The 22,457-nt window shown below is 40.1% G+C and overlaps 1 protein-coding gene across 2 annotated transcripts in view; it reads left to right on the top strand.

The window, feature by feature from the left end:
* Positions 1–17,039, top strand: part of bcas2 (BCAS2 pre-mRNA processing factor) — a 33,889-nt gene extending 16,850 nt beyond the window's left edge. Inside the window, exons 4-7 of one of the 2 annotated variants that reach the window (XM_052034707.1) lie at positions 2,452–2,613; positions 7,278–7,328; positions 8,787–8,867; positions 16,519–17,039. In XM_052034707.1, the coding sequence (XP_051890667.1) occupies positions 2,452–2,613; positions 7,278–7,328; positions 8,787–8,867; positions 16,519–16,645 (421 nt within the window). In that variant the 3' untranslated portion in view covers positions 16,646–17,039. The remainder of the gene's footprint in view (positions 1–2,451; positions 2,614–7,277; positions 7,329–8,786; positions 8,868–16,518) is intronic. The other variant, XM_052034708.1, reaches the window with a different exon arrangement.
* The last annotated feature ends 5,418 nt before the right edge of the window (positions 17,040–22,457 follow it).

Here is a 22,457-nt window from a genome sequence, read left to right as displayed (position 1 = left end):
GAACTCTGTGAAGCCTGTATTTCACCCTGTGATCCCAGAAGTGTGAATGATTGGACGGAGAAGCAGATACAATCTTGTAGCACAAAATTATGCCATTTTAGCTTCCAATGAGTCCTATTTTCCAGCTCTTTTTGGTAAAGCCTAGCAAAGCTTTCACTTTTGAGTACTTATCTAATTTTGTTTTCTAAAGTTACTTTTCAAGGACTTTGACCACCAGTCAGTGAATTCCAGATCCTCTTAATTAACTGATGAAAATATTATATTCTCACTTCTGGCTCACTTTATAATTAATTGAAAGCAGTGGCCCTAAGTTACTGAGCCTTCTGTCAGGAGAAATAAGTTCTGTTATTTATTCTTTCAAAACCTTTCATGCTTTTGATACCCTCAGCTACATCCTGTTATCTTCTGTTACAAGAACAATCCCAACTGCTTATTGTGTAACAAAAGTCAACATCCTTAATACTATTCCTATAGATCTCCTCCCTACCCTTCCCAAGGCTTTGATGTCTTTCTTAAAGTGTGCCCAGAATTGGAGGCACTGCTTGAGCTGAAGGCAGTAATTTTTAAATGTTTTGGTAACTGGACACAAAATCAGTCTGAGTTTTAGACCAATGCTAGATACTAAAGAAATTTGCTGCTTAATTTTGTTCAGTCAGAAAATTGAGATAATCTTGAGGGCTGCAATGTGCCTAGATGGAAGATGAGATACTATTCCTTGAGCGTAAGCTGTGCGTGGTTGGAGCAAAGTACGAAGTTGAAGACGGGGAAAAAAAAATGGGGCTGAGATAGAGAATTAAAATAAGTGACTGGAAGCTTGGGATCACCCCTGTAGTCTGAACAGAGGTGTCTGGAAAGTGTTCAGTCAACCTATGCTTCGTGTTTTTCCAATGTAGAGAACATAAGATGCAGAATAAATGCAATGCATTAAATTGGAACAAGTGCAGGTCGATCACTGCTTTGCCTGGAAGTTATTTGAGTCCCTGGGTAGTGAGAAATACGGAGATAAAAAGGAAGGTGTTGCATCTCCAGCAGTTGAATGGGGAAGTGTAGTGAGAAAGGGAGTGATTGGTGGAGGAGGAAGTGTGAACCAGGGAGTTGGGGAAGGAATGATCCCTTTGGAAAGCTGAAGAGGTGCAAGGGAAAGATGTATCTGATGATGGAATCCCTTTTGAAGCAGGTGGAAATGACTGGGAATAATTCACTGAATGTGGAGACTGGTGGGACGAAAGGTAGGGGATGCAAGCAGAAATGAGTCCTGTTGAGAGCTCTGCCAACTGTGGTAGAGGGAAAGCCATGAATAAGGAGAAAGGAAGACATCAAAGGCACTAGTGTGGAAAGTTTTGTCATTAGAATAGGTATAACTGAAATGGGCAAGCTGAGTGAATGGAAAAGTGTCCTCTCAGGAAGCGGGGTTGGGACAGGTGAGATAGTTGTGGGAGTTGGTGGGCTTGTTATATTTCCACTCTTAAACTCAAGGAACAGTGTCCATCTGGGCAAGTTGTAGCCCTTGGGGACTTAATTAACAATTTTGAGTGACCACCACTTACTCTCCATAGATGTGGTTATATCTTTCTGTTGCAATTATCTGCCAGTTTTTAAAGCGAAGGTCCCCTCAACAAATTTGGCCTGCACCTTATGTTCTTTCTGTTCTCTCTGTGCCTCCCTCCTTATGTAACTTAAAACACACCTGTTTCTTCTCTTTTCCAGTTTTGATGACAGGTCTTTGACTTGAAATATTGACTCTGTTTCTATCGTCAGAGATGCTATTTGACCTCCTGGGTGCTTCCCACATTTTCTGTTTTAGTTTCGGATCTCCTGCAGTTTTTTTTGTTCCAACTGCTTTAGAATCAGTTTTGCCACGATGCCTGATTATTGTAAAGAATGACACGAGATTGCAGAATAAAATGGAGACGGAAGAGATTGTAGGTGCTTTGAAATTTAGTATCTGTACTTAGCCAAGTTATCTCAGACTGATGCCACATTTAGAATTTTAATACAGTAAAACTCCAATAATCCAGTATCTAATTATTTAGAAATTCGGATAGGTCGGCATCTTGTTCACCAAGTTCTGTTATCTGTGCTCCTTTTAAAGTCACTGGAGTGTTGTTTCCAGCGCTCCCTTTTAAACTTGCCAGGTTCACTGTAAAATGTATTTATACTATCTGTAACATGTAAAGATACAAGTGAAATAATTGTTGAAGTGTTAATATGAGTAATGTCCAACAGTCCAAAAGGTCTGCTGATCTGTCATGACCAAGGTCCCAAAGGTGGCAGTTTGGCAGGGTTTTACTGCACACTTTCAGAGGAATTGGCACTTGAGATATTATGTTAGCAACATATGGAATTGAGATTGCCCTGCATTTTCAGTAGATGAGAGAAAAAACAGAGGAAGGAGGGAAAACTACTTTACTAATATCAATTCATTATTGTGTTTTTTTTTCTGTTTTACAGATATGAACTGCCTGCTCCATCTTCAGGACAGAAGAATGATATCACTGCATGGCAGGAATCAGTGAACAACTCCATGGCACAACTTGAACACCAGGCAGTGAGAATTGAGAATCTGGAGCTGATGTCACAGCATGGGTCAAATGCATGGAAAGTCTATAATGAGTATGTATGTCAAAGTTGAGTTTATTGTCATGTGCACAAGTACATGTCTGCATAAGTGCATTGAAAAACTTTCATGCAGCAGCATCTCAGGCACATGACATCATATAAGCAGCATTCACAAGAAACACACGTTGTACACAATTTTTACAAGAAGAACACAATTAGAGCAAAAAGAACAAATATAGAGTAATACATAATGCAAAATCATATAGCACAAAAGACAACCAATTGGCCTGTTGTGCCTGTAGTGGTATTAAGGATGTGATTAATTCCATTCACCTGCTTCTTCTAAGTAGCCTTGCAGTTGTTTCTTTAACATCCTGTTTACTTATGATTAGAGTTTTTTCCTTTCTAAAAGACATTGATTTGCAAGTGTCCAATTCCATTTGTCCCTCCTAGGGTTCTGAACTGGCCATTCTGTACTCTTAATTCTGCAGTCAGGAGGTTATCTGATGAAGACATTGTGCCCATAACCAAATTTTCTGCCTCCACCCCCCCCCCCCCCCCCCCCCCCAATATAATGATCAGAAATTTTTATTTTCTCTCTTAACCCCCATTGCTGGTCAGGGATAATACTGTTGTAGACTTTGAAGTTCCCAACTGTCAGTCAGCTTGATTTGAATATCATTGGGAGCGGTTAGACATTTTCATAGTGGTGATCGTTGCCTGGTCTACATAAGCCCAAGCTTGGTTTTTAGTTCAGGTCAAGCTCTATTTAATAATAAACTTCTCCATAATCTGAGGAACTGTGAAGGGAACTGAAATCTCTACAATTATTAACAAACATCCTCACTTTTCACCTTGTGTTACAAGGAAGCTGAAGCTGGTTGGGCTTCAGAAACTCCCCTCTAACCCCATTTATGAAAAGAATTACAGCACCTCTAAACTGATTTGATTATGAGGTAGGGTTTTCTTCCCTGCAAGCTCAGTTGTTAAAATTGTTGCCTTGCACACATTTACTAAGAATTTGAATCTCTGAGCTTATTGAGTTAGCTTACCTCCTGTGGATAACAGCAATATCATTGCAGTTAGTGGTAGCAGCAGATTTTTTTTGAAGATAAGAATGGCCAGTCAAGATTTTACACCGGATTGAACTGCCTTCTATGGCAGAAAATGTCTCTACCTGAAAAATAGCATGTTTGATGTATTATTGGAGGGAAATTTTGGTGAAACTATATTGACAGATATCTTTTAAATGAGAGACTGGTCAAAATACATTCATAGAGTTACACAGCATGGAAAAAAGCCCTTCAGCCCAATTCGCCAAGCCGAACGTGATGCCTTTCTAAGCTAATCCCATTTGCCTGCATTTGGCCCCTGTGTTTAAACCTTTCCTATCCATGTACCTGTCCAAGTGCTTTTTTAATGTTGCAATTGCACCTGCCTCTACCATCTCCAACTCCTTCCATATACCCATCCCGCTCTGTGGAAGATCTTGTCCCTCAGATCCCCTTTTAAATCTTTCGCCCCTCATATTATGCTATCTAGTTTTAGACTCTACCCTGTGGAAAAAGACTATGAGTATCGACCCTATATATGCTGCTCATAATTTTATAAGCCTCTAAAGTCACCCCTTAGCCGCCTCCACTCCAAGGAAAACAATCCCTGCCTATCTAGTCTCTCCTTATAACTCAAGCTTCTAGTCCAGGCAACGTCCTTGTGAATCATTTCTGCACCCTCTCTAGCTTAATCACATCCTTCCTATGGCATGGCGACCAGAACTGCGCACAGTACTCCAAGTACAGTCTAACTAATGTTTTGTACAACTGTAACGTGATGTCCCAATTCTCGTACTGAATGCTGCGGCCAGTGAAGGCAAGTACGCCCACCTTCGCTACCCTGTCTATCTGATGTCACTTTCGGGGAACTGTGTACTTGTACCCCTCAGTATCTCTGTTCAACAACACTCCCCAGGGTCCTGCCTTTCACTGTGTGTGTCCTGCCCCAATTTTGCTGGCATTTGCAAATGTATTAGTCATGCACCTACATTGTCATCCAAATCATTAATATATATCTATATCTATATATATATATCTATATATATATATCTATATATATATATATATATATATATATATATATATATATATATATATATTATATCTATATATATATATCTATATCTAATATATATAATGACAAGCAACACTGATCAGCACCGATCCCTGTGGCACACCACTGGTCACAGGCCTCCAGTCTGAAAAACAACCCTCCACGACGACCCCCTGCCTTCCACCACCAAGCCAATTTTGTATCCAATTGACTAGCTCACCCTGTATCCCATGTGTTCTGACCTTCTGGATCAGCCTACCATGCAGAAGCACATGATTATTCAGACTGAAAGGAAACTCATTACCTGTGTTTTTACTTCCTTTCTTCCCACCTTCCAGAAACATTTGTTTCACATGATGCAGCAATTTACTTGAACTGCTTTGAACTTGGTATATACCATTCACCACTTATGATGTGGTTTGCTCTACACTGGAGACCAAACAGATCATGTGAATTCTTTGCAGAATGTGACTGCTGTTTCAGTCTGTAAGCATGCTAGGCTTCCAGCCGCCAGTCACTTTAACTGTTTCACTCCTGTTCTCATTAGTCTTCTGTCTCTCTTGCATGGTTTCAACCAAGCTCAATACATGTTAGAGGAACTGACTTGTTTGTTCCAGACTCAATAATTGAGCTCAGCCATTATGGATAATAAACATTTCCATTATTTTCATTGCAGATTCCTTTCATGTTCATTTGGTAATTTTAGGTCATTATTCTACATTTGCACCTATTCTGGATTTTTTTCTTCTTGTACAATCATTCCCTTTGTCTATAAAACACTCTGCCTTTTCACCCTGTCGCAGATCTTCTCCTTTTTCTCTGACCCTCCATTTCTCTGCATATGTTTACCCTTCAACTATTCCCAGTTCTCATGTCAGGACTTTGACCTGAAATATGTTCCTTTGTTTCTTTCTCCACAAGTGCTTTCTGACCTGCTGGGCACTTCCCGTTTTTGCTTTAGACTGAAAAATTGTTCATGGACAAATCTGGAATATTTCTTTGCTGCTGTAATAGTTCTGTTTCAAGTTGGAGTTAGGGACATTCTTGGATGATAAAGGAGCTTTATTGTGCCTAGCTACATTCACTTTTGAAGTAAACTAAATGGGAAATATCTGCTGCAATATGGTAATTTAATATTGAGCTCCTTCACACTGAATTTTTAATGGGATGATTTCTCTGTATTGAATTAGTCTGTTTCCTTGTAAATTCTGCTTAATTTATTATTTCATAGTGCAGTAATTTGGAAAGGTCTATAATTTAACTTTTGAATGAACTCAATTTAATGAAACCTTTGAAAAGTAACAAAATATTGTTTAAAATGAAACACTTTATTTTGAAGCACTTTAGTCATATTTTCTTTTGATTTTAATCACAAGTAATCCTTGTGCCTTTAAGAATCATCTGTCTTGAATGTTATTTAAGATTTTTAGTTGTGCATTTCTCTTTCAGCTAGTCGATGAATTGAATTTTAGAGATGAGGTTTCGATTCAATGACGAGGGATGCTGCATTTTAATCTAAAATCAAATTATCCCATTCTTATGGCACTATTGTTTTCAGGGGTTTTGTGGCCCTTGGGTAGCTGTTGTAATTCATTGTGTGAATGAGATGGACTGTTGCAGAGTCACTAACATAGATTGTAGCCAAACATGATCCAATCCCTACATTGTATCTTTTGAGTTTCTGAAATGAGATACCTAAGCCACAAAAGGAGATATTACAACAGATCAGAAGTAGATTTTAAAGAACCTCTTGCAGAAGAAAGATGGAAAGATGTTTAGGGAAGGAAATTCAAACCTTGGGGATGAAGCAGCTAAAGGGAAGGCATCATTCTGGAGTGATGAAAATCGGGAACCAACAAGAAATCTCAGAGTATGAACAACAGAAGGGCTTGGAGTTTTGAGGAATAGTTCATGGTTTGGGTGTTTATGTGAAGCAATTTCAAAGACTGGGTGAGAATATTAGAGTTGCTCGATTGGGAGCCATGATAGGTTCATGAGCAGAGGGATGATAATTAAGCAAATTGGTACAAATTTGAATACAGGCGGCAGAGTTTTTATTGAGCTCAAGGTATAAAGTATAGTAAAACTCTGCCAGTCTGGAACGCTTGGGACTTTGGTGCCGGACTAGCAGATTTTCCAGACTATTGGTTGTTACTCCTACAACACTTCTAATTCACTATTTTAAAAAAAAAGTAATGTGGTATCTTAATTTTCCAGTGAATCCGGTAAGTTTAAAGTGAGTGTGGAAACTGTGACCCTTTTGGGTTGGAAGGGAGTGTGGGAACTGGTGCCCAATGAGCTGAAAGGGAGTGTAGCAATTACTGCCTGGTGAGCCAGATTACAAACCATCAGGATTTCCGTATAGTCAGATGCAGATTATTGCAATTGTACTGTGGTACCAAAGACTAGGATCAGGGTTCAACAGCGGATAAGCAGAGGCAGGGCAGTAATTTGGAAGCGGAGATGGAGTTGGTACCTAAGCTGGCAGAGAATTAAGTCAATAAATTTGGAGGAAATTTGTTTGTCCGATTCATAACAAATTACTTGGTAACCAAATAATCATTTTACAAGTACTTAAGTTTCTTTTTCCCCTTCCCTTCCCTTGTTATTAGCAATCTGGTACAGATGATTGAAAATGCTCAGAAGGAACTGCAGAGACTAAGGTAAGTATTTTGAGTTGTGCTGGTTTTTATGTCTGTGTGTGTCTGTCTGGTGGTTGTGGCTCCTGTGTAAATTGTTAGTCCACTGGAAGGAGATGGTGAATGGTTGTTTACCCTTGGGTTACGGATAGAAGAGATCTAATCTTGAGACAGTAGATCTCTTCCTCGATCTGAAATACAGTCCTTGACATGTGCAAATTTCTTGAACTTCTGTCTACAGGCATTTGATTGTAGACATTTCTAGGATAGACCACTGAATCGTACAAGATTAAATTGTTTCATAGTTTAACCATAGTATTTAATCTGAATGATATTATGAAATACTATCACGTTATGATGGTTACAATCCTCCAGAATGTTCTGCTGCTTCTGCTTAGGTGTGTTGCATGAAATGTTGCCATGTGTTCCTTGGAAAAATGATTGGGATAATGCTTAGCTTATGGAATGTTCAGCATATTGTTGTGTTCTCGCTGGAGTTTTAAGTTTTACTGCCTTTCTGTAACTAAGCACCAAATTATGTTTGTTGTCCATTGCTGACAAAATTCCTTGGAGAGTTGAGATCATAACTAGGAAAGGGGTGGGTGGGGGGTGGGGGGAAGGGAGGGTGGATAGCACCAAATAGAACAATTATATTTTACATATTTGCAAACCTACCGTGTTTGGAAGCCATGTTTGGTTTTGAATGTGAACTCCGAAATATATTGCAATACATAAAGTTGTGGTTTTTCTGCTCAATTTCCTTTATATATGTGCACAGTAAATCCTTTAACTCAGCATGGCAAATAAACCATTTGTTGACTAGAAGGAAATGTTTGAAACTTGCCTCACTAACTCAAAGCTCATCAGTTAAATTGTGAATTCCAAACAGTTGACTGTACACTCCTGTAGTAGTTCGGCAGTGATTGATCTGACTTGTATCAGGAATGAGGAAGTGCTCTCTCCTGAAAGGCTGATTTGTTTCGTTTTCTCTGTGCTGGTGTGATGCCTAGTCTGCAAACTGTACACATTAGTTGGCAGATTTCCTCAAGCCCTTGTGGCCCCAGTATCTGGCAGGAAGGAAGTTTTTTTTTTATATAAAATCTTTTGTGAAATAATTTATGGAAGTAATCTCTTAAAGTGTTTAAACTTTATTCCTTCCAATGTACCTTTCTTTTACCCCTCTTCTATACTGAAGGTGCTGATCTTGATATGGTGCAGTATGGCTGGTGATGTCCAGTGTCTCACCAACTTGCCTACTGGTCGCATTTGACCATAGATGATGAATGTCACCTGAATGTAACATGTGGAAGGGATTATGGGCCAGCCTCGTGCACAAGCACTTTTTCTAATGTCATTAAATGGTGATCAGAAATGAAAATCTTCTGATTCTCAGTTCCTTATTTTTTTTTTGAGGAACAGTTTTTTTTTAACCGATTTTTCCTAATTTTGTCTACATCTAATGTGCAATTCTGTTTAATTCAGAAAACAAATTCAAGACCTAAACTGGCTGAGGAAAAACGACCAGCTTGCTGCTGGCAGTAAACTTCGAGAAATGGAATCCAAGTGAGTGAAATAATGTTGGATTGTAGAATTTGCTGTACTCATAAAGGGTGAGGAATAGATTTGCCAGCTTATTATACTACTTAATGTATTTTCGCAAGTTTGCTTATTTCTCAGTTCAAAAGGAGCTAGTAGCAACATAAATCTGATCCCTACTCTCAAGATTTGTACGTGATCAATTGACTCAAGAAAAAATTGTTGTATAACTCTGCATGCACATCCCTTTCATACAGCAAACGGATACTGTGCCACTGATGGAGCTTAAGAATGAATTTCTCCAACATGACTAGTGCATTGAATTTAAACATGCAAAACAAGTTTAAAAGCATCCTGGACTAATCTGAAGATGAATTCAGCTCCAGTTGTGGCAGCTGGAGAATATAAATTTGGTTATAATCTGGACAGAATGTTAATGTTGGCAATGGTGAAGACAGAACCACCAAGTGCTTTTAAAAACACATTTGCTTCACACTGGGGAAGAATATCTGCTGTTCTCATTTGGTATGTCCTATTTCTTACTCCAGACCCATAGCAATTAATTGGTTTTTCATTGGCATGGCAAGCCATTCAGTTGTAGAAAACCTAAAACTACCCACAACAATAGTGGGTGGTTCACCTAACGTGAGAAAAGGTAAAGCTAACCCAGCCAACATTGCAAAATCTGCCTCATGACCATCCGAAGGACTTCCATCTAATTTAGAAGAGCAGATCCACAAACAATGAAAGCAACTGTCTGACAATCACAGTAACAAAATCATAACTTTCAGCCTATAACCCACACTGGTCCCTTGACAAGACAGACTCTCCAGACGTGGGGCACAATGGTATACCATTGGGAAGAGATGGCCCTCAAATCTTCTCAAACTTGACTCTGGACCCCATGAAATCTCATGGCATCAGATCAAACCTAGGCAAGAAAATCTACTGATTATGACCCTCACCTGATGAATCCTATTACACGTCAAATTCTACTTCAAAGAGCTAGGAAAGCTAAGAGTGTAGTATGTACTCTGAGTGGTGGACCTTCAGCCTTAATCACAAAGTAGCAAGGTAGTGTCACTGCTGACACAGCTAGCAGGTCCTGCAAGATACAGCTACTGTGCAGATGATAAGATGGTGGGAGGAACACCTAGAGTATCAACTTCTTCAAAACTGGACCTGTTGCAGATCTGTCTGGCAATGTCAGTAGGATCGTAGAGCAATACAGCATAGATACAGGCCCTTCAGCCCATCAAGTCCATGCCGATCACATTGTCCACCTAGCTAGTCCCAGATTCCTGCATTTGGCCCCTAAACCTCCAGTCCCCACCCCTCCATGTACCTATCCAAGTGCTGCTTAAATTATACTATTGTATCTGCCTCAACCACTTCCTCAGGCAGCTTATTCCATATACTCACTACCCTGTGTGGAAATAGTTGCCCCTCGGGTCCCTTTTTAAATCTTTCCCCTCTCACCCTAAATCTATGCCCCTTAGTTTTGGACTCCCTTACCAATGTTACCATCCGCCTTGTCTATGCCTCTCATAATCTTAAGAACTTCTGTAAGGTTGCCCCTCATTCTCCTATCTTCCAAGGAATAAACACTTAGCCTGGCCAACATCTCACTATAACTCAGTCCCTCTAATCATGCTAACATCCTCAAATCTTTTCTGCACTCTTTCCAGTTTAACCATATCTTTCCTGACTGATGAAGGCCAGCATGCTAAACATCCTTTTCACCACCCTATCTACCTGTGACACTGCTTTAAAAGAACTATGCACCTGTACTCCTAGGTCCCTCTGTTCCATTACACTCCCTAGTGCCCTACCATTAATAGTACAAGTCCTATGCTGGTTTGACTTCCCAAAATGCATCACCTCACACTTGTCTGTATTGAAGTCCATTTGCCACTCCTCGGCCCACTTCCCTAACTGTCATGACCTCTTCATTTCTTGTAATAACAAGTTCTGTCTTCACACAAAGGATGTGATCTAAAATGTCTTGTGACACCACCACCAAGCTAAATGTAATAGATTCGGAACACACCTAGCTGACCCGAAGCTGGGTGTACGTGAGGTGCTGTGGACCACTGGGACAGTCTGCAACTTTGTAGCTCTGCATGTCCCTCATTCTGCCATTGCTGTCAAACCAACCCTGGTTCAATGATCACAGCAATGTATGCCAAGATTGACACCCTCTGTACCAAAAAAAATGCCAACCTGGAGAAATTGCAATACAGGAATTCAAATACGTTAAAGAGCAAAAACAAGGTTAAGTAATTTACCGCAATCACAGATCAGATGAAGGCTTTGCGTTCCTCACACAACCATCACGTGCAATCATGAAGAAAAGTGGACAGTTAAATGAATAAGGCACCATGAAAGGCCCGTCCTCAATTTTGGCACAACCCACTGCAGAAAAACAGGAGCCAAAACTGAAGAATTTGCAGTCATTTCCCAGGCAATTTGAAGGGCAAACATCTGTGTCCTAATTGAGTTTGTACATCTGCGGAATTTTGTGAGCCTGGGGTGTAGGAGAGGGTTGCTTTTAGTGCTGTATGTGTATTGGTGGACAATACCAGGTATGAAGCATGTGAGTGTTGTGAAGGTAAAAGAGCTCGGGTTGTTCTCCTCAGGCAGAGGAGATTAAGAGCAGATGGAGTTTCAACATTTGAGTTTTATAATTGTATACCTAAGGAGAATTGGTTTTCATGTCAAGAGAATCATTAAGAAGAGGATGTAGGTTTAAACTAATTTGTAAAAGAACCAGTGCGGAGATGGTGTTTTTATGCAGTAAAATTTAATCTGGAATGCACTGCCTAAAAGAGTGGTGGAAGCATATTCTGTAGTAACTTTTACTGAATGGAAAAACATCAGGAGTAGAACTAATTGGATATCTCAATGATAGATACATGTGGTCCATGAGTGAATGCAGTCCACACTGTGGTTCTGTCCAGACCACTCAAGTGAACCATTTTCATACCCCGCCACCCCCACCCCCCCACCCCCCCCCCCCGTTAACCCTGTTGCCATAAGAATAACACTGGCTGTATAGTTGTTTTTGGTGGTTGTTCTCATGGCAATTTGACTCTAACAGTCCTCAGGCAGAACTGGCTGTAAGAACTCTGAATCTGTGAATGTTCTGACATTAAACAGTAATCAAAAACTAAAATTATGCGATTAAAGTGATTTTTAATTATTTTTAATTAAGACAGTGGAAAGTACTTAATACAATTTGTATAGTTAAATATTAACTCAGTTAATTTAAAAAAATCCTGTCACTTTGCCATCTCTTATGTAGTTGTTACTGTGCATGGAGGTAAATCGGCCAACCTAGCGCACACCCTGCACCTAGATTTCCCAAATAAACTGATAGGAAACTTGGATGTTGCCACTCTGCCACTGGACTCCATGAGGAATCCAGCACCAGAGTGCTTTGGAACAGCAGCAATGAAAATCTGTGAAGAGGTTTGGGACTTCTGTGTTGGCCTTGGTGTTGTGCATTGTCAATCTGGCCATTTCCACACGCGCTGTTACAGTCTTATTGGAGGCTGCACAGTCATGATAAATAGCGGAGTCTTTAATCTGTTAACAATATGCAATAAATGAAGATCTGTGGGACCATTGATTCTTTTTTTTAAGATTGCACATGATCCTGCTATGCCTCTCTGCAATCCATAGTAAGATAACTTTGGCAGCCTTGAATGAAAAGGCTTAATGTGGGAAAGATTTGTTTAATCTGGATATGAGTCTGTAGTGACTGCATTCATCTTTATCTGGCAACAAGTATTAAATTTGGAATACTCCAGTAAATGCAAATTGAAAACTTGATGTCATTGAGGATTAATATTTGAGTAATTGTAGACAAGTATAAGAATTGGATTTAGTGGTGAAACAAAAAATATTCTGCTATTATTCTTAAAGTCTGGAGCACTTTTTTCCTCAAAGTATGTTTTATTTATTTCGGAAACTAATGCAGAAATGTAACTGGTAAAGATCACATATATGAAAAGACTAATGCAGAAATGTAACTGGTAAAGATCACATATATGAAAAGCAAGTTAAATCCACAAGACAGATTAATTAGATGGTCACTGAATTACCAGTGTGGAATGAATGGCTTAAAGGCCATGTGCACGCAGAACCGGCAAGGAATGTGCAGAACAGCTGCAGTGAAATGACAGATTTTAATACACAGAAGTGGAGTGATGGGATTAGTTCAAAGGTTAGAGCAAGTTAAATGATTCCAGAATGGTAAGGAGGGGAGAGGTTAGATAGATTAAAACAAACTGTGAGGACTGCTGATTCAAAAGAAACTAGGATAAGGGAAAAGGAAAGATCAAAAGAAACAGATAATTAAATCAATAGGAACTGGGAAGTGGAGACAAGATGGTTAGATCAAAGAACCAGGACAGAGGATGGTTAAAATGAGTAACTGATGGTAGGTAACAAGATAAACGAAGAGGTGGGGAGGAAGAGGCTAATTGAATTAAAGAACTAAAGAATATAATCAAGGAATTGGGAGGAAAGGATAGATCAAAAGGAGGAGAACAGATGGTTCGTTCAAAAGGGAAAGGGAGTAACAGAGGATAGTAAGACTGATGAACTGGGAGGCAGGAAGATGAGAGGCAGGCCAATAAGCCAAGTAAAAGAGCAGATTTTTAAAAAAAATGGAATGGAGCCAATGGTTAAATCAATAGAAAGTATGGGAAGCAAGAGGATAGGCAAGATCAAAAGGACCGAGAGGATCCAATTGATCAAAACATGGATAGAAGATGGTTGGGTTGTAAGAAATTGGGAGAGGAGTACCGATTAGTTGGATTTCAAGGATTAGTGAGGACAGAGATGGTTCAATTGAATGCCTGACAATAATCCAAAAGCAGAAAGTAAGTGAAGTGAATGTCGGCCCATTCTGCTCAATCTTTCCTCCTCAGACAACCCCTTCAACCCATGAACCTTTGCTGTACTGGCTCTAAGAGAAGTGTATCCTTCTTAGAGACTAATACTATAGCAGTGCACCAGGTGTGGTCGTACCAAAGCCCAGTACAATTGTAGTGAAACCTTCCTACTCTTGAACTTCTTCCTCCATGCAGTAAAGGTTAATATTCCATCTGCCACTATATTTAGTGTACTTGGATGTTAACTTTTCTTTTTGGTTGAGAACACCCCTGGTATCTCTCAACGCCACATATTAATCTATTAAATATTAAATCAATACTATTTCTACTAATGTGGAAAACTTCCTATTAATATACCATCTTTTTAACCACTCATTTAATATGACTAAATCCCTCTCCATTGTAACCTCCTCAATGTACTTGCACACATTTTGTTCTGGTGTCTGCAAACGTGCTGCTTTTCAGGCAAGAGGTTAATATATATTGCAAATAGCTGAAACCCCAGCATTTATCCTTGAGTCAACCCTCTAGCACTGCTGTGCAGCTTAAAAATATTGCTTTTTTATCCCTACAGTTCATTTTGTGCCTTTTTGATCAATTATGTAGCACTGCTAATGTGTTCACACTGCCATAATGGTACACCAGTGCTGGAGGGTATTCGATCATGCCATTGATTTTGTCTTTGGGGAAGTTCGGAAACAAGTTGCTCATTACAGGATTCACAACCTTTGGATTGCATTTATAATCACAATACTTATGTGACAAGAATGGTTTAAGCTGTTGATTGTGGAGTTGGAAAGGATGAACATTTGCAGGAATTGCAACTGGGTTATTCTGCATGTGTACAGAATGCATGATTTTACTGACATTATGATCATCAATAAAAAGGATCGAATCATTCTTGATATAAATGAAATCTGGGATCTTGAGCAAAGTATTAAGCTGCAAAACACATGGCACCTTTCTTGTGCCATAATGATCATTATGAGGAAAACATTGTTCAAAGTGCTGAAAGGGGACAAAGTGCTGAAAAGAGGGGAAGATGTGCCTGGTGGTGGAGTCTTGTGAAGTAATTTCTTGGGGGCAGAAATTATGAAGGATGATCCACTGAATGTAGAGACTGGTGGGGAGGAAGGTGAAGACGAGGGGTCTCCATCCTTGCACTGTGTGGGATGAGAGGGGGTGAGAGCAGAGGTGTGGGAAATAGATGAGAAGTAGCAAGGACTTGTAGGTCACCATGTGCTTCCTTCTGGTTGTTTAAATTTGGGAAATGCAAGTGATGCTGGCTTGGTCAAGAAGTAGAACAGACTGGCTTTTGTTAACCTTAATCTGTTATTGGTTGGGAAATGCAGGGTATTATTTTTTTGTTCTGTACAGGGTGATATCTATAAGCAGAAATAAGTGCCACATGCTAACTTCCAGCTTTTCTCAGTGATGAGGTTTGTTTTTGCATCGTACTACAAGCTGGGAAAATAGGAGCTCGTACAGTAGGGAAATAGATAATTGAATGGCTCTTACAAAAAAAAAAGCCCAGCTATTAGTTGCAACCAGTCTGCTATTCTGCTGTAGCAGAAATGCATTTTGAATGATAATTAGAATGACCCCACAATTCAAGAAGGACTGCACATGCTACAACTCAGCAATGGATTAGCTGAGTCTGTGCCTTGTTAGTCGGCACATCTGTAGCTGCAGTTAAGTTAGTACTTTGGCCGACTTGTTTTTTCTGATATTCCATCCAGCAGCTCTTCACCTGGATAATGTAGATCAGAATAACGTGTCAACTCACTCACATAACCTCGACATGGTATTATGGTGGAACTGCAATTAGCATGAGCTAGTGCATTCAGAAATAGGGGACTGTTTTAAAAAAAAATCGAATAAATGGGAAATATTGAGCTGTAAATCTAACTGGAAAAGGAGCAGTAACTTCTTGGAGAAGATGGAACTCATTACCGAAGGAGAAGGTGAGGAAAAGTAGCTTGGGCACTTGCAAACTGAAAGTAATTTGAGTACACAATAAGGTAAAGGGTGAATGTTGAAAGGCTGTGATAAGTGGATGGAATGGATGTATAACCATCACTGTATCTTGAATTTTTTGCTAACAACTTTGGCTAAGTAATTATTTTCCTTTATTATGTGAAGGATCTCAGGACACTTTACAGCATTAAAAAAGCACACCAGTAGGATTTGCTAAAGGAGAGGCTTGTTATCTTTTGTTGCCAGTCCTTTGTTTAAAATTTATCAGCTCCCTGTCCACCCATGGTCTATTGGTAGTGTGTAATGAAGGCCAGGTGTATTTAACAGGTCCTAACCCTCCATCCTGTTTTTGTCTTGAATTAGCACTGGTTCTATCTAGTTAAGTCCCACAGACAAGGAAAGAGTATATAAAATATCAACCAGGAATCTCTCCATCTTTAGGAAAGTGGGTACCCTTGTTTTGAGTTGGGCTGTGGCCAATTAACCTACTGTCAATCACTGTCTTAGTTTCTTGTGTGGAGGTGATACAGCCCAGTAAAGGTTGGCAATCCTTGAATATGTATTTTTTTTTAAACAAGTATTTGAAACTAGTTATTTGGTGTTGCGTGTACTGAGAACGATGGGTGCAGGTACTGGGAAAATGAGTCGTCATGGCCAATGCTGTGCATTAAGTGTATCTTTACTGAGCAAATGCATTGAACTCTAAGCAAATGAGTCGTCAGTCTTAATCCCAACGGTAGCAAAAAATCTCACTTTCAATAATTGAGCAATTAACATCTCTCTTCACTGTTCCATTTCAGCTGGGTTGCATTAGTCAGCAAAAACTATGAGATCGAGAGAGCAATTGTCCAGCTCGAAGGTGAAATAAACAAGATGAAACAACAGCAAGGGGACGAGAACAAAGAAAACATTCGACAGGACTTCTGATGATGAAGGGACTACTAACCCCCTTTTGGTTCAGTGCTTGTTGTCTTCAAAGTGGACTTGTGTTCCCGTTTATACACTAGTTGCAGTAATGACACAAACGGGATTTTTTTGTTTGTATTTCATGTGTGTTTTGAACTCAGTAGAACAGTATTCTATAATCTCAATTTTAAAGTGGCCCAAAAACATGTTATTTTCTGTCTTCTCCCTATGCATTAGGTAACTGCCTATTGTACACTTACAGCAGCTAGGGTTGTTCTTCCTTTTTGACCAACATACCAACTGAGGTTTCCAAAACAGTCTACTTCTCAGGATTAATTATCTGTAGCAAAATCTTAATGGAATTTGTATTACATTTTTATAGTTGAATATTTACAAATAAAATGCTGAACGTTAAGAGTGCTAGTTTTTGCTATCTTAACAGCTTAAATGCCTGGTTATTCATAAACATTATTTCTTCTTGTTACGTAGCTATTGGCCTGGGAAAAGTCATTGGATGTCCTTTCATCAAAGTGTTTTGAGAGCCTGCATGAAACTTATCCTGAATCACACAGACATCCTGTCTACCAGCATAAACTTGTTGAGAGTAAATGTATGTATTGAATTCTGGTCGAATCGGTTCCATTCTACATTTTACCAAAACAATTGCATCGAACTCTGGTTGGGTCCTGTTGTGCTGGCTTGGTTCAGTATTTTATCCAGGTCGGTTTGACTCTGTTTCAGGATGTGCTCGATAAACATTCAGCCAGGGAGCTGATGAGTGACGTGACATGGGATAGGAGGGTTATTTTTGGGTGTTGCTTTCAGGTTTGACTGGGTGTGAGCAGCAGATAGTGACAATCAGTGCGAGAGTGGACAGGAAACATTGTTTGCAATTGGCCTTTCCCTGGCATAGTTTACCTCAGTGCCATGGTGAGGTGGCGACATTTGGCTATGAGGGGGTGAATAGAGGACTTCACCTGGGATTGGTGTTTTATTGAGCATGAAGTTCAACTGATTCAGTATCATTGTTGGGCGTGATATTCTGCAAAATCTTCAGGCTAGGTCAGATCAAGTATGGGGGGGGGTTGGGGGGATAATACAAGGGCTCAGATTGGGTTTGGGGTTGGATTAGGTTTGAGTTTGGGTTTTAATCTTGCACCAAAAGCTTTAGATTGTCAACCTGCCCCCCAACACCGATTGGAAACAAAAATTGTGGTCCTCTAGTCTAAGCAATCACCCACTTCGACTGAGACAAGGAAGAACTTCTGAGGTTTGTAAGTCTTTGGCATTTCCTACCACAGAGGGCTGGGGGCTGAGCTGGATTTTGAGGCAATAGGCATTTAAGAGTTATGGGGATCGTATACAACAGTGGAGTTGATGTACTTTATTGAACAGCTGAACATTGTCTTCAGGACCATATGGCCTACTCTTACCCATAGGGTCAGGCAGCATCTATGGAGGGAAATAACAGTCAATGTTTCGAGTCAAGACCCTTCATCAGGACTTTATTTGAGGGCAGTTTGGAAGTCGGAGGCAAAGCTGATGAAGTTTACGAGCTCAGCACGGGTGCAGGAAGCAGCACCAATGCAGTCGTCAATGGAGCAGAGAAAGAGTTGGGGAGTGCTACTGGTGTAGGCTTGGAACATGGACTTTTCCACGTAGCTGACGAAAAGGCAGGCATATCAGGGGCCCATGTGAGTGCCATGGCTATACCTTTGGTTTGGAGAAAGTGGGAGGAGCCGAAAGAGAAGTTGTTGAGGGTGAGCACCAGTTCTGCCAGACTGAGGAGGGTGGCAGTGGAGGGGATGAAGGGTCTCAACCTGAAACGTCGACTGTTTATTTCCCTCCATAGATGCTGCCTGACCTGCAGAGCTCCTTCAGCATTTTGTGTGTTAGTGCAAAAGGTTCAACTGCATTACTGAACTGGCCTTGTGCTAGAAAATTAGGGACCATGCTAAGGAAATTGGGCCCAGTCCAGATCATACAGGGGTGAGTTAGGGGATCAGAAGGTACAGGGATAAGGTCGGGGCTTGAGGGAGAGTACATTTAGGAGGGAGAGGATGACCCAAGTTGGGGGGTCTCAGTGCCAGACTCCATGGACTGACCTCTGTTCATTTGGGTATCCTTTAAATAACACTTAAACACCCCTTGCAAATACCGTGAAGTCCTGCTTTTGAGTAAACTGCCTATGGACAGCATGGACCAAGCAACCAGGGATGACATCCCAGAAGAGACATCCAAATTAGTGTTACATGGTGTTGAGCATCACTCTGCACAGCCAGGTTCCTCCATGCAAGTGTATGTCAGGTACAGGGAAAACCCTGACATTAAATTGTGGACCAACAATTCAACATTAAATTATGCTGCAATTTGATCCAATTTCTGGGCCTAAGACTTTCCAAAGTACTTCTTGGTTTTACTATACTTGGTTTTCAGCATAATCCCTCTAGAAATGAACACCAGTACTTTGTGTTGCTACCTTTTGTGATGTGGTATCTGTGTTTCCTGATCCCTAATCCTCTCCTCCATTTTGAATTATGTGGCTTCCTTATTCTCTGCATCAAAATGTATCACATTGTGCTTGTCTTTGCTTTCACTTCCCTTCACACTTGTTCTGCAAATGTATTGCTGTCTTCCTGTATTTTGCTGCAATTCTCATTATTAACAACACCCACAGGCAAATGTCACCTTCAAATTTTGAAATTGTGCTTCTGATTCCCAGGTTCAAATTGTTTAAATAAATGTGAAGGAAGCAGTGACACTAGCCTATGGATGCAGTTGATAACAGGATGATTGCAGTAAAATACAAGAAGACATTAAGTGACAAGGGAAATGAACTACAGTGACGATGAGCCTGAGGTGGTATATTTTGATCTGAAGAATAAGGAAGCCACATAATCCTAGGTGGAAGGGAGGATCAAGGATCTGGGAACAGGCCACAAAAGATAGTTGGTGGTCTGAGTAATTAATCTGTTTTTGGTTTTATAGCAGTCTGCTATCCATTCTTGTACTCTAGATCCACATGTTCTGATTCTAGTATGGCCTTATTGAATATCCATGCAGGAGTTCCTTGGGGCATATTCAATGCTTCATCAGTGACATTTCCTCCATTATAAATTAGAGATGTTCACTGATGATCACATTGTGCACTTCCATTGGCAGTTCCTTGGATAATGAATGAATGAAAATATTAAAGGTTATGTCTGCTGCATTAAGCTTTGTCCATGCTTTCAGTTACTTCAAAGAATTCAAAAGGTTGGACAGGCGTGAAATATCCTTTTGAAATCCATGCTGACTATTTTTGGTTCTTGGATTTTTTTCTCTCATGATATCTTTGAGTAGCAGTTCCATTATCATTCCTACCACCAACGTTAAACTAATTGGTTTCCACATCCCTGGACTTGTTCTGTCTCACTTCAGTACTGGAATCGCATTATCAGTTTGCCAATCTTTTGCCGCTCTTCCCTTCCTTAATGAATTTTTTACATCTATATAATAGTGCCTTTGCTACCTCTTCCCCGGTTTCATTTAACATGTACTGATTCAGTCTGCCCAGACTACGTTATTAAATGCATCACTTGAGTCTGATTAATTTATTGACAACCTCTCACCTTTCAGTATTTAATGTTTTTGGATATCTTCTTCCAATATCATACCCGCCTTGTCAATCTGCCTGTTAAGGGACGAGGTAATTTATATTTATTGCTTACTGTCTATTTCTCTCAATTATCCAATCTCTATCCAGAATTTTGCTTTTGTTTCAGGGTCTGCAGAATACTTCCAGGAATTTATTTCTATATTCTTAAATAATTTCAATCTCTCTGTCCTCCAGATTGTCTTTGACTTGCTTCCTAATCGTTTTATGTTCCCCTTCATCGTCCTTGCCTCTATTGCCAATGTACTTGAGCGATGTCAAAATCATAGAATTCTTGCAGCACAGAAGTAGGCAATGTCTCAATGAGGCCACAGCAGTTCCTGAAAAAGTGGTCCCCTCAGTCCCATTTCCCCCCATTCCTTCCCCAAATCCCTGTGAATTGTTCGTACCTAGGTGCATATCTAATTCCCTTTTAAAGCACTGATTGATTCTGTTTCTATCTCCATTACAGGGAGTGAATTTGGGATAACAAACGCTCTCTGAATAATAAAAAATAGTATATCCTCCCATCTGTCTGGTACCTTTGCCCAAAGTTTTTAATATGTTCCCCTCTGATCCTTGAGCTATGCTGAAGGGAACAGCTTCCAACAATTTACCTCATCGGCTCCAACGTTGCTGTTATTTTCTTGTGATTTGCTTGCAACTGCATCTCAAGAGTTGTCTTTGGAGAGGTAGATCTCCCCTGAACTCGATTAATCATTGCTTTTAAATATATCTGAATACAGCTTTTTTTCCAGTCAAGAAACATTTCTAGTTTTTTTCTAAAAATAAAAATTGTAGATGCTGGCAATCTGAAATAAAAACAGAAAATGCTGGAAACACTCAACGGGTCAGGCAGCATCTGAGGAAAGAGAAACCCCGACCTACTGAGTATTTCCAGCAATTTTTGTTTTTATTTCAGTTTGTTCTGTTTCTATTTGTCTAAATGTTTCAGTCGTGTATTCACAGCAACCTCTTGCACTCATGCCAATGATCAAATCACTTTTAGATATTGATTGAGGAAGAAAAGTTGGCCAGACACTGGGGGAAAAACTTGTTCTCCATTGCAGTGCCAGGGACTATTTTAAATGTACATACAGTATGTTTGTGAAGATAGTGGAAAGCTTTATCCTTGGCCCCAGAACAGGTAGAAATGGGGAGTGTGCAAATGAAAAGGCCAACATTACGAAGAATGGTAAAGTCAGGCTTAATTACGTAATGAAAGATGAAGGCATTACCACTAAAATTATACTAGCAACATTGATTTCCCAACTTGAGAGATGTAAGGCTTGATTTATGAAAGAGCAGGAGGCAGTAGAGCAGCTCATTTCAAGCGTGGTGCTGGAAAAGACAGCTGAAAGTTCGTATGGATAGCCAGCAGAACAAATCATTCAGTCCATACCCAGATATACCCAGTGTTCCCTCAAGACCATTTGATGCTAAAGCAGAAAGTAGCCTGTTCTGAGCAAGTGCTGTGGGAAAACAATGGAAAAGATTATTTTAATTGATGAAGTGGAAGGAAAAAGCAGAGGGGGACAGTCAGTAAGGTAGATGGTTTGATCCAAGAACTCACCATGTGTCTTTGCAACAACCACAGGAGATGCAGTCCATAGATCACCAGCACCCAACATCAACTCAATGTCACTGGACTGACTGCATCTTTCCTACTTGAAAAGAAGGACAGAGATAAATTGTACTTCTCTCTACAGATGCTGCCTGACCTGCTGAGCATTTCCAGCATTTACTGTTTTTATTTCTGAGTTACAGCATCTGCAGTATTTTGCTTTCCATTTAGGTGACATCAAGCTTACTCTTTCAAACCAAATCGATTCTAGGTGAAGGGAAATCCTGATTTGGGATGGGATGAGAGGGATGGAGGCCGGAGTGGTTTTACAATCTTAAAATTCCTGCTGTAACCTTTAGCCACTGACGATCCCTTCCTAACCAACATAGTTAAGCTTCATTTCATTCCATCCATAACATCGCCAACTCTGCCTCCACCTGAGCTCCTCTGTTGCTGAGACCATTATTTATGATTTAATTACCTGTGGAGGCAATAAAATCATTTTCTGCCTGGACTTCCATCTTTCACCCTTCAGAAGTGTGAACTCTAGTAGCTGTAGCCTGTTGTACACAGATTCATTCCTGTATCAGCCCTGTGCTTCAATGTTATGTAAAGGGCCCAGCCTTCACTGCCCA

Source organism: Pristis pectinata, chromosome 20 (assembly GCF_009764475.1).
Source record: "Pristis pectinata isolate sPriPec2 chromosome 20, sPriPec2.1.pri, whole genome shotgun sequence".
NCBI lineage: Eukaryota > Metazoa > Chordata > Chondrichthyes > Rhinopristiformes > Pristidae > Pristis > Pristis pectinata.
The sequence above is the reverse complement of the archived record's forward strand: the minus strand, read 5'-3'. Positions and strand labels throughout refer to the sequence as shown.